General features: G+C 47.0%; 1 protein-coding gene across 2 annotated transcripts in view; it reads left to right on the top strand.

Annotated features, from left to right (window-relative positions):
* LOC120046551 (CD276 antigen-like) overlaps positions 1–13,324 on the top strand; it is a 79,641-nt gene that overhangs the window by 52,085 nt on the left and 14,232 nt on the right. For both annotated transcript variants that reach the window (XM_038991900.1, XM_038991892.1), the window contains exons 5-6: positions 2,613–2,747; positions 8,801–8,854. In XM_038991900.1, the coding sequence (XP_038847828.1) occupies positions 2,613–2,747; positions 8,801–8,854 (189 nt within the window). The remainder of the gene's footprint in view (positions 1–2,612; positions 2,748–8,800; positions 8,855–13,324) is intronic.

The raw sequence follows: 13,324 nt of genomic DNA, 5'->3' as shown, positions 1-13,324 counted from the left end.
CAAGTCTTATCTCACTGTAATTGCTGTAAAGTGATGTTTAAATAAATAGACCTGTGTTTTGCTTCTATAAACTGTATGTGTTGAGTTCAATGCAGAGCCCAGAAGTTGCACCTCTGTGGCCCTATTACTGCAGCTGTGCAGTCTCCCGACATTCAATGATGTGACAGGCAGCCCAAAACACTCCATCCTCACCCCAGCAGAGAAGGAATGGGAGGAGGGGAAGGAGACGATAGGTAAACAGAGCCATTAGAGACAAATCTCTTTCTGAAGAAAACAAAATCACATCATCAAACAAGAGAAAAAGAAAAATATGATCCTGCAGCCCTTTGGGGCCCCAGTGCTGAAATGATAGCCGGCTACGACATTTGTCTTGATCAGCCTGCCCTTAGGGATTGAGAGAATGGAGGGAGGGGTGAGAGAGAGGGAGAAGCTGAGAGCACAGCTCTGCTCTGCTTCAAAGTGCCACACACATTCATTACTTCTCTGTCTTATTATAGCTCTATGTGGACACTTCATGCACGAATCAGAGCGTACAGCGAGCAGAGCACGGTACTACCTAGCATTCATCTGTAATTTGGCCTTTGCATTTGGTATTAACATGGTTACAGTGGTCATCCTTTAAATAGCACAGAGCAAAGAGCTCTACAGAGAGGCAGTGGAGCCCATCAGTCATGGTTGGCCCAAGGAACTATATACTGCTTTGTCAAAATGACAAGATAGACTATCTAGGTTTTCTCCTTTCTCTATATGACAAGTTGCTGTTGATATGGGTTTGGACTGGAACAGAGGAAATTAGAAGCCAATCTGTAGTAATACATCCAGCAAAGACATTTACAGCAAATTTCAATGATGATTACGGTCCGCCCAAACATCCTTATATTAAACAATATCAGTCACTCTGATTGTTTTTGATTGGATATTGCACCAGGATCGCATCATATATATATAAATATATGCCAACATATATATTGTGTATATCCTATGATTCTTCATGGCATATCATACAATAGCCATGTAATATGGTTAATCATAATTAGGATTACGTGGTTAAGCATAATCTTGCTTCTCATAATGTGTTCCAATAATCACATACGTATGAAGGCTCTCATGGCCACATACTGTCAAAACATGTTTTGATTCAAACACTCAACTTGCTTGGCCAAATAAAGGTAAACAAACAGATAGGAGGTGAAATTCAGTGAAATGAACCTTTTCTGTCTTACTCAGAGAATGCCACCCCAACTGCCCCCCCTAGAGCTCTCCATTTCTCTGCATCCTGTCTCATCTACCATTATGACACATTCCTGGCCCTCCTCATCCACTGCAATGGGCAGAAGTCCTCTCTCTCTCTCTCTCTCTCTCTCTCTCTCTCTCTCTCTCTCTCTCTCTCTCTCTCTCTCTCTCTCTCTCTCTCTCTCTCTCTCTCTCTCTCTCTCTCTCTCTCTCTCTCTCTCTCTCTCTCTCACTCACTCACTCACTCACTCACTCACTCACTCACTCACTCACTCACTCACTCACTCACTCACTCACTCACTCACTCACTCAATAGGACGGATGCTTCCTATTGACCTCCATCTTGGCTGTGCAATAGTGTGTCTCTGTCCTCTCTGTCTGTCCTGTGCCAAGTCCTTACAGATGCTTGGTCATTTCTCCATCCCAACGCTAGTCAATTTCAATACTTTTTACAATTATTTTCCCAGAGTGGGTTCTCTGAAGGAGGCCAGTTTGTATTATAGCCAGCCTTCAAGCTATTTAGTGTCTCAAGCTGTTTTTCCATCTCTACTTTATTCTGTTACATTGGAATGCCCTGGGGAAATTTGGGGATGTCTGCAATATCTTTGTCTTGCTGACCAGTTTGTTGTTGGTTTTATCTTGTCAAGATGCTGTCTCTCACTTTGATATTTAATTGTCTCTCTAGAGTGAATTATGCGCTAAGCTGTCTGATAGACAGTCATCCTCACCACCGCAGAAAAATGCTCCGCCTCTGTTTTTTTTTTTTACGTTGGCAGTGTAACATCAGAATTATACAAATATAACATCATATTTTATTTCTATTTATGATTAACAGGATAAAACCGAGTGATGTCATTGGGCATCATTACTCCAGATGACAGATAGTGAATGCAGCAGAAGGCATGAGGATACCTAGTGCCCACATCCTCTTTCGCAGTGCCAAGGCTGTTGGGTAGAGAGAGAGGAGCTGGGCAAAAAAAGACAACACAAAGTACTGCTGAGATATCTCTGCCATCTGGCCATGTTTTTAACACTCAAGTGTTTGTTAAAGGGATCTGAATCACCACATCTTGTTCATTTCAAATAAAGTAAATGTTTGCTAACACCCAGAGGATACAGACATGATATAAGGAGGGTGATGATGATGATAATCTGTAATATGGTGACAATAATGATGTGGTTAGGGCACATATGATGGTGAGATAATGGTGATGGTTATAGGAATGGTGATAGGCAGCCATAGCAGTGGTGAAGATGATGGTGGTGGTAGTCATGGTGATGACCATGTTGAGTGCCCTGCTCTCTACTAACTATATCTGTCTCCTTTTCTGTATCTTCCTCCCTCCCCATTTCTCGCTCTCTCGCTCCCCCTCTCCCAGGTCAGAACATGGTGTTTCCCCCGGTGGCTCTGTGGGTGACGGTGGGCCTGGCTGTGTGTCTGCTGGGTCTGCTCATCGCCCTGGCTGCAGTCTGCCATAGAAAGATCAAGGAGAGCTGTGAGGAGGACAGAGCAGGTACCTGTCTGTATGTCTGTCTGTCTGAAGAACTGTGAGGAGGACAGAGCAGGCCCACTCAACTCTGCAGTCTGTCTCAACAGCACCGCTCTGTTGTCTTTCTGAACAACACTTTTCACAGGAACACACTGAGCCATTCCATAAACACACGCAGAGACTGCACTTGAACACCCATTTCAATTGAGGTAGTTGGGCGGGCTCTTAAGAAACATCTCCCAAAATCCCACATGAATCTTCCAAGGTTAAAGAAGGGTGTGATTGGGTGCTTTCTTTCGTCTTTGCATAAGCATAACAGTATAAAGATTAGAGAACTTTATTAGAGCCAAAAGTAATGAAAGTGAGAGAGAAACATTGGATATAATACCCCTGGACATTAAAATAGAGATTATCATAGAGGTGTGTTTTTTAAATTGTTCTATTGTGTGTAGAGTTGATGAGGTGAATAATGTACAGACCCGTCCTGCTTTCAGACCCTTCTGAGGACACTAGTTCAAATGCAAAATGGCTGTTCCAATGATTTTCCCAAACCCTCACAGAGTAGGCCTGCAGATGACCTGTATAATAGTGAAACTGGCGCCCAGATCATGTGGAAGACACAGCGGGAGGAGAGTGGTGGTTACCAGGGATGACAGCGGGAGGAGAGTGGTGGTTACCAGGGATGACAGCGGGAGGAGAGTGGTGGTTACCAGGGATGACAGCGGGAGGAGAGTGGTGGTTACCAGGGATGACAGCGGGAGGAGAGTGGTGGTTACCAGGGATGACAGCGGGAGGAGAGTGGTGGTTACCAGGGATGACAGCGGGAGGAGAGTGGTGGTTACCAGGGATGACAGCAGGAGGAGAGTGGTGGTTACCAGGGATGACAGCGGGAGGAGAGTGGTGGTTACCAGGGATGACAGCGGGAGGAGAGTGGTGGTTACCAGGGATGACAGCGGGAGGAGGGTGGTGGTTACCAGGGATGACAGCAGGAGGAGAGTGGTGGTTACCAGGGATGACAGCGGGAGGAGAGTGGTGGTTACCAGGGATGACAGCGGGTGGAGGGTGGTGGTTACTAGGGATGACAGTGGGAGGAGAGTGGTGGTTACCAGGGATGACAGCGGGAGGAGAGTGGTGGTTACCAGGGATGACATGTTAACATGAGGTGCCAGTGTCTTGGACAGCTGGTTCAGAACCTTAACACCCAGACAGTGTTTGTATGTATATGAGATTATCTGCTGCTGTGGAGGGATGCTGTGACCCCGTCTGTCTGCAGGAAGTTCTCTTCGAAGAGTCTGATCATTAGCGCTACTGAATAGCTGGGGACGGCTTGCAGGCAGAGTAGGGACTGACTGAGAGAATGTATGGTGGGGAGCCGGTGGCCTGGCTGTAATGAGATGTGCCCCGAGTGAAGGAGATGTTTAAATAAAGGTCAGCCAGTGTCTGCACTGGTCCCTGGGGTTTAAAAATACATCTGGAACTGACACACACTCACAGGCAAGAATAATTATACCTCGATGGAACATATGAAATCAAAATGAAACGGAAAGAGAGAGGGAGAGAGTATTACAATACATTCCCAGTGTTTCCCTTATATTAATTTCATGGCCGCTACTGAAAAATATAAAACATGCAAAAAAAAGTATAATATACACTGCTCAAAAAAATAAAGGGAACACTTAAACAACACAATGTAACTCCAAGTCAATCACACTTCTGTGAAATCAAACTGTCCACTTAGGAAGCAACACTGATTGACAATAAATTTCACATGCTGTTGTGCAAATGGAATAGACAAAAGGTGGAAATTATAGGCAATTAGTAAGACACCCCCAAAAAAGGAATGGTTCTGCAGGTGGTGACCACACACCACTTCTCAGTTCCTATGCTTCCTGGCTGATGTTTTGGTCACTTTTGAATGCTGGCGGTGCTTTCACTCTAGTGGTAGCATGAGACGGAGTCTACAACCCACACAAGTGGCTCAGGTAGTGCAGTTCATCCAGGATGGCACATCAATGCGCGCTGTGGCAAAAAGGTTTGTTGTGTCTGTCAGCGTAGTGTCCAGAGCATGGAGGCGCTACCAGGAGACAGGCCAGTACATCAGGAGACGTGGAGGAGGCCGTAGGAGGGCAACAACCCAGCAGCAGGACCGCTACCTCCGCCTTTGTGCAAGGAGGTGCACTGCCAGAGCCCTGCAAAATGACCTCCAGCAGGCCACAAATGTGCATGTGTCAGCATATGGTCTCACAAGGGGTCTGAGGATCTCATCTCGGTACCTAATGGCAGTCAGGCTACCTCTGGCGAGCACATGGAGGGCTGTGCGGCCCCACAAAGAAATGCCACCCCACACCATGACTGACCCACCGCCAAACCGGTCATGCTGGAGGATGTTGCAGGCAGCAGAACGTTGTCCACGGCGTCTCCAGACTCTGTCACGTCTGTCACGTGCTCATGTGCTCAGTGTGAACCTGCTTTCATCTGTGAAGAGCACAGGGCGCCAGTGGCGAATTTGCCAATCTTGGTGTTCTCTGGCAAATGCCAAACGTCCTGCACGGTGTTGGGCTGTAAGCACAACCCCCACCTGTGGACGTCGGGCCCTCATACCACCGTCATGGAGTCTGTTTCTGACCGTTTGAGCAGACACATGCACATTTGTGGCCTGCTGGAGGTCATTTTGCAGGGCTCTGGCAGTGCACCTCCTTGCACAAAGGCGGAGGTAGCGGTCCTGCTGCTGGGTTGTTGCCCTCCTACGGCCTCCTCCACGTCTCCTGATGTACTGGCCTGTCTCCTGGTAGCGCCTCCATGCTCTGGACACTACGCTGACAGACACAACAAACCTTTTTGCCACAGCTCGCATTGATGTGCCATCCTGGATGAACTGCACTACCTGAGCCACTCGTGTGGGTTGTAGACTCCGTCTCATGCTACCACTAGAGTGAAAGCACCGCCAGCATTCAAAAGTGACCAAAACATCAGCCAGGAAGCATAGGAACTGAGAAGTGGTGTGTGGTCACCACCTGCAGAACCATTCCTTTTTTGGGGGTGTCTTACTAATTGCCTATAATTTCCACCTTTTGTCTATTCCATTTGCACAACAGTATGTGAAATTTATTGTCAATCAGTGTTGCTTCCTAAGTGGACAGTTTGATTTCACAGAAGTGTGATTGACTTGGAGTTACATTGTGTTGTTTAAGTGTTCCCTTTATTTTTTTGAGCAGTGTATTTATTTTTCTGCCCCCCCATGCTGCTGTTGAAAAGAATCCTAGGGGAAACACTGATTCCATACCATGAGCAAAAGGTCTTGTGGGGTCGCAGACCTGTTCTCCAGTAACCAGGAGGAGCAGGCTACTCCTCCAGTAGTAGTAGAGAGAGAGGGTTGATAAACTGGCGGTGCACCACTCAGCTAAATGAGAGGATAAGATTCATTCTGTTCCCTGTCTGTGGATGTTTCCAAGTTCTTCATGATCCCTGTTTGCCGAGTTGAAGAGTAACATACACTGACTTCTTCACGTAGCACGCAGACTAGCACACCCAGATAAATTGATACCGTATGAATACAGATGTGGAGATGTGTTGAAGTGCACATTCACAGCTGTTGGAACTGCAGGAAGCAGGAAAGTGCAACCTAATTGAGGCTGTCTTATCTTTTAATGGTGTTCTTGGGTTTGGCCAGATTTAAGTTGACGCTCTCCTCTGAAACTCTGGGTAGTGAGGGTAGAGGGGTCAAAACTAGTCCAAAACAGAGTAAGTCATTTTTCTTCCCTGTCATAATGTATATGGAGCAGTGGATGTGTATCCTAACCGGGCAGAGCAGCAAGTGGGATTGGAGTCTGGGAGATGAAAGCTCAATTTATTCTAGTATTTGTTGCAGTACACATCTTCCTTCCTTCCTTCCTTCCTTCCTTTTTACCTTTCTTCCCTTTTTCCTTCCTTCCTTCCTTCCTTCCTTCCTTCCTTCCTTCCTTCCTTCCTTCCTTCCTTCCTTCCTTCCTTCCTTCCTTCCTTCCTTCCTTCCTTCCTTCCTTCCTTCCTTCCTTCCTTCCTTCCTTCCTTCCTTCCTCCCTCCCTCCCTCCCTCCCTCCCTCCCTTCCTTCCTTCCTTCCTTCCTTCCTTCCTTCCTTCCTTCCTTCCTTCCTTCCTTCCTTCCTTCCTTCCTTCCTTCCTTCCTTCCTTCCTTCCTTCCTTCCTTCCTTCCTTCCTTCCTTCCTCCCTCCCTCCCTTCCTTCCTTCCTTCCTTCCTTTCTTGCATAATGAATGTGTATACCATACATGTCCAACATATGCTGTAAATGGACCAGTGTACCATATTCATGAAGCTCATTTTACATTCAAATGAGCGTGTGATTTAATCAGACGTACCCTTGGAGTGTGTTATTTGGAGTGTGTTATGTGGAGTGTGTTATGTGTAGGTGACATGGGACGAATGGCCCTCTGTGATAGATGAAGGTCATCGTGGGGACATGGATGATTCAAATCACTCCCCTGGGTACAGGGAATATCTGTCCTCTGTGAGCTTCCATCTTCCAGGTGCTTCATCCAGCTGCTGCACTCACTTGTTTTTATCCCTGAATGCATATGTGATATAACTAATCACTTAAATAACCTTCTTATATTGGACCTAAACTCTGAAATCCATCTCAGAGTTTTACGATGGCTGCTTCCCCTTGCCAGAGCAGATTTCACTCAAACTCAGTGGATGGCAGCCACCATTTTGACTTTGACATAGAGGCGTCTCTAAAAGGCCTGGTTCATCCTGGTACTGTAGAAGTGTCCCTTGAGGCTGCTCTTCCCATAGTGTCAGAGGTTGTTCCGTCAGGACAGGAAGTGTTGGCCGTTAACTGAGGCGAGGCGGCTCAAGGTCTCTCACAGAACATTTACACTCCACATTCATTATTGATATTTTCTAACCAACTTTTAGAGCTAGAGTGTGATGTCATAGTGCTGAGATAAAGGGAGAGAGAGAGAGAGAGAGAGAGAGAGAGAGAGGAGGTCGGTAATTCTATTCCCTCTGTCTTCATCATAAAAAACACAAATGCTGTAAAAGTTTCTAGTGAATGTTTGTTTAAACTAAATGTCCTCTTGGCACCAGAATTTAGAGGAGGGCAGCTGCTCAAATATGTGACCTTCTCAAATGGATTCCTGTGAAATCCTCCCAGATAATCATTCTGAGGAGGGATCCAGAAATAGGTAGGTATGCCATGTGAAGAAAGGGGGAAAACAACTCACTTGCAAAGCTGGAGATTTGAATGAATCACTCTGAGAAATTATAACCTGTAGACATACACATACTGTCTGAGTGTGGTGTTTTCAAAATGCGAATACAAAATAGACTTGAAGGAATGTGGAACGGAAATGGAATAGTGCGATGTATGAAGAACTGTGGACATTACAATAGAAGCAGCATATATATTTAAATGAAACATGGCAATCTTTTTACTGCTGCAATTATGGGGATTTTGTGATTTTGCAAGGATTTTCTCTCTCCGTCAGTCTTGTAAATTGCAGCAGACGTACAAAAAAACTCTAGAGACAATATTGTTGCCTTCGTGTTTAATTTTGTCCAATGATCAGTTGAATCTGGGCGTGCAGTAAGTGTCTGACATGAAATGCGGTCTCTCTCTCAAACACAATGGAGCTGAGGATGGTGTCAGAAAATTCAAATCAGCCGTCCTCTGGTTCCTCTTTTTCTGGTCTATTTTTGGAGTGTGTGTGCATGTGTGTATGTGTGCTTGTGTGTATGTGTGTGTGCGTGTGAGCACGTTTGTGTCTGCGTCCGTGTGTGCCCATCACTGTGGTTCCTGTCAGCCTGGCCCAGTTGACAGTATGTTTCCAGAGAGAAGAGCCAGTGGCCATAGCTTAATGTGATTACTGTATTTGTGAGTGGGCCAGGCCAGGGGGGCAGCTGTGGTCCAGTGTCCCATGCAGCCTCAGCCTCCGACTGAGCCGTGAAGGATGAGCACACCATAGGTTTAAATGAGCTGCTGCCTTATGAAAGCCAGAGGAACAGTGCATTGTGTGCATGCTCTTGTGTGCCTGCGTGTTTTCTGTGTGTTTAATGGTCTGATGGCTTCTCTCCACAGCCAAGGAGCTTGAAGAGGCCAAAGAACTGCAGGAAGAGGAGCAGTCTAAGACAGGTCAGCCAAGGCACATCTCTAACAACCATCACCACATTTTTACACCATACACATAGAGGCTAATTACTCCTCAATGCATACCCCATTCTAATACAATTATGAAATTGCAAAGAACTTACATGGAATGGAATTCTGCTTCTTCCGGTGCAATGTCTAAATGCAGTACTAATGTTTGGGCACCAAGCATGTTTTTCAGCACAGTAGTGTGATACTACTTAATATTGTTTCCTGAATTAATTGTTTAATTAGCTAGCAGAGCAAGTTCTGTGCTCTGAGTCAAGGCCATGGTGGATACCAGGCACAGGCCTGAACGACTCTCCCTCCAGCGATAATGTCTTTAAAGTTATTCATTTGACTCCTTCTTTAGTGTGATTGAATTATTTAGCCTCCATGTGAACGCCACAGTTAATACTATGTGATTTTAATAAGCCGAGAGGTGAAGGAAGGTTTCTGGGCAGAGTGGAGGGAGACAATGGCTCCTTTCCCTAATGCATGTCTCATGAATGTTTCAAAGTGAACTCTGCAGCCAGTGGAAGGGTCACCATACCTACAGCTGCCGTACTGGCTAGGAGCAGGAAGATCTCCAAGACCCTCCACCTCAACCCACTGTTTTCTCCTGACTCCTCAACAACCCCCTCACCTTTCTCTTTTCCTCAAAAGCCACACCTGTGCGGGCGGTGGTGCACCATGCGTGCGGTGGTGGGCGTGAGCTGAAGAGGGGCTCAGCGGCTCATTCTTCTGCCGTCTGAGGTACCTCTTTAAAACACTCCAGACAGCGGCTTTGTTTTGCCATCTGGCTCCAATTGTGCTGACAAAGGGAGAGGTTCCTGTGTGAGACAAAGAAGCTGAAGTGAAGCCCACTTTAATAAATGCAGGATGATGGGGGAGCTGCGTTAGTGTGTTATCTTAATGAGCTGTCCGGACGAGAGCGTGGCTCCCTTTTCAAAGCCAGCCTGATTGGAACAATAACCAGTGATAACTGGGAGCCTGGACTCATCCTGGGCTTCTGCGTTTGGAAGGGGAGGCGTTCCCCTCACCGGCGTTAGAGGAGCAAGCTAGCAGGGTACCGCTTTACAAACAAGATGCCTGGCCTGAAATCCTTGATGTGCTTGCAGCTTGAAGAGCCAACAACACCCATTCCCCCTCCTCTACTTCCACACACACACATACAGTACACACACACACACACACACACACACACACACACACACACACACACACACACACACACACACACACCCCCCCCCCCCCCCCCAACCCTCACCTCTTTTCTGAAATTAGTTTTGTAATCTCAGCGTGATGCGCAGTTTAGAGTTAGCTGCAGTAATCCCAGAGCAGCACACTGTTCGGAGTGGGCTGCAATCTCTCTCTTTGCACCACTAGCCCCTGTCTGTCTGTCTCTCTGCTCTGCTCTGCTCTACTCTGCTCTCTCTGCATCCTGTGCTCTGTGGAGTTAGCCTAGGCCCTAGCAACAGGGCACTGGCAGAGTGTGCGTCGTCGTGACCCACTTCTTTCATGAGGGAAACATCATCAGAAAGAGGCGGAGAGATGTGAAAATGGTCTCCGGTTTGTGAGGTGAATTAACCTTCCTACCTGGCTTGCAGAGACAAGGTGCTGTCAATTTAACCTTTTATTTTAACTAGGCAAGTCAGTTAAGAACAAATTCTTACTTACAATGACGGCCTACCGGGGAACAGTGGGTTAAATGCCTTGTTCAGGGGCAGAAGGACAGATTTTTACCTTGTCAGCTCGGGGATTCGATTCAGCAACCTTTCGGTTCTGGCCCAACCCTCTAACCGCTAATCTACCTGCCGTCAAGGTTGAAGACAAGCTAATGTCATGCTCCATAATGCTGATACCATGGAGTGAGACCACGTCACGCATCCTCCAAGGCAACAGCTGAAAGATGGATGGCAGTTGCTTGAATCGCATCAGATCGTCAGGTGCAATAGCTCGTCAACCTAAATATCTTGATGATTTTAATACACTGCACAGGAAACGGCTAGGGCAGCTGCCTCAGACTCAGTCACATCAGAGTTGGTGTATTCCCATAGCAGTGTTTATAAGAGCCTCCACAATTCAGTGGGAAAGCTGTTTAATCTCTTCAACCATGACAAACCTGAAAAGTAAAGTTCAACAACCACATCACGAAAGGGAAAAGGCATGACCACGTGATTTCTAGAGAAACTCTCACATCTCCATCTCTCATATGTTAGGCTTACATCTCCCTCTCTTTCCTCAGGGAATCAAGATTACACATTGCACATTGTTTTGTGTCCTTTCATGAAATAGTCATATTCCCATGACCATGGGTATTAGGAGAACGACAAAGTCATGAAACGACAAAGTCCCAGCCTCTCTCCCCAGGCCCACCCTCTCTCCCCAGCCCTACCCTCTCTCCCAAGCCCCACCCTCTCTCCCTAGCCCCAGCCTCTCTCCCCAGCCCCAGCCTCTCTCCCCAGCCCCATCCTCTCTCCCCAGCCCCAGCCACTCTCCCCAGTCCCAGCCTCTCTCCCCAGCTCACGCTTCTCTCCCCAGCCTAAGTCTCTCTCCCCAGTCCCCGCTTCTCTCCCCAGACCCAGCCTCTCTCCCCAGCCTTTCTCCCCAGCCCCAGTCAAACCCGACAGGCCTCTCTTTACACAGCCACTGCAGCCAGTGTAGTCTGTGATGCTCCTCTTCTCATGTGCTGTCCCAGTGGTCACATATTACTGCTTAAAGATATGTAAATACAGTCATTATGATTCCTTCATTAGTGGATGTGGGCCACAGAAGAACTTCAGGAGAGGTAATTAACAGACGTCCCTGGGCTCTACGGCTAAGTGTTCCTCTGCATAACTCGTGTGCTTCTGCTTGTGTTCCTCACTGGTTTAATACAGTACAGTACACTCCTTCCTCAAGAGGGTGCTTACTTCAACACTATCAACCTGCATCCTGGGAATAGGGTTTTGGTGTCAAAAGCCGATTGCATCGGAATGAGGATTATAATATTCAGTTCTGTCCTACTTTCATGCATAATTGGGGCGGCAGGTAGCCTAGTGGTTAGAGTGTTGGACTAGTAACTGAAAGGTTGCTGGATGAAATCTCTGAGCTGACAAAGTAAAAATCTGTCGTTCTGCCCCTGAACAAGGCAGTTGACCCACTGTTCCCCGGTAGGCAGTCATTGTAAATAAGAATTTGTTCTGAACTGACTTGCCTAGTTAAATAAAGGTAAAATAATAATTTGTGGGTGGGACCTTTCCTATAATCTAAACACTTGAGAAGACCAGCACCTGACTCTGCTAATTGTGTCCCTACAGTGTTTGATTTGTCATATATTACCGTACTACTGGGCCAGATCCTGTTAGGTAGTGTGTTGATAGACGATTTCCCTCTCTCCTCTTTGAACTATTAATGGTGTGTGCTTTGCGTACTGAGCAGGGTTTAGCCTCTTCTCAAGGGTTATCTGTTGGTCCGGGAAGAGAAGGCCATTGTCACACTATGAGAGAGATAACGGAGGGATAGCTGCTCCTAAATCATGTGGAATAATGAGCGCTGTCAGACCTAATGAGAGCAGTCAGCAGCATTCTGCATCACAACAACATGGAGGCCCATCGAGGGCATGTAGCGCTGATCTGAATATTAGGGTAATATTAAAGTAACTGCATAGAGCGTGCTAGATCGGATGTGTCTTTGGGAGGAGAGGAGAGAGTACCCCAAGGGGCAGGGCTCTACATTAGTGAGCAGGGTTTAGGGGACAGCAACAAGCATTCCCAGGATGAATTCCTGTCCACAGACGTCATCTGTCCCCCCCTTCCCTGTCATGTGACCCATACCCCTGCAGCCCAGTGAAGCCCCCATGGGGGGAGGCGACGTGTCGTCAATCCATCTCACTCCCCTGATCTGCCTCCCCTTAGTGTTCCAGGGCGCGCCACGCGTCGGTTCCACATGAGCACTCCGCTGCAGTGGCTAATTAAATAAAGCACTGTGCCCTCCGCTTCCTGTTAGCTTGGGCAAGGTTGGTGCACACACAGGAGAGGAGAGAGGGAGGGACGGTGGCCCGGGACGGGGGGGGGGTTAAAGAGAGACAACCGTTATATTGTAATCCCTCCTCATTCGTTCATTAGGGAGAGTCATGATAAGGTTGGCTAAATACTCTAAACTAATGTGAGAGCCTCCAGAGTGGTCTGATGTTTTGGACCTATAACCCCACAGATAGGACTGTGGCGTTCATGACATTTTGTCTGCCGGTTATTGTCATGCAAAAGTCTGCTGGTCTCATGGTAATTGACCGCTAATTAACATAAACACTTTTAGCATCCCCAGGCCTCCATGCATCCAAGCCACTGATGTGTGCTTTTGGAACATCTTCATGAAAACAAATCTAAAATAAATTGAATATACACCATCACAATAAATCCGTTATTTAGGCAGGTCTAAAGAAACACTATGAACAGTTGGACTACTGTATGTTATCTGGCTAGCAGACAAGAT

This window comes from Salvelinus namaycush, chromosome 1 (genome assembly GCF_016432855.1).
Source record: "Salvelinus namaycush isolate Seneca chromosome 1, SaNama_1.0, whole genome shotgun sequence".
In the NCBI taxonomy this organism is placed as follows: Eukaryota; Metazoa; Chordata; class Actinopteri; order Salmoniformes; family Salmonidae; genus Salvelinus; species Salvelinus namaycush.
The sequence above is the reverse complement of the archived record's forward strand: the minus strand, read 5'-3'. Positions and strand labels throughout refer to the sequence as shown.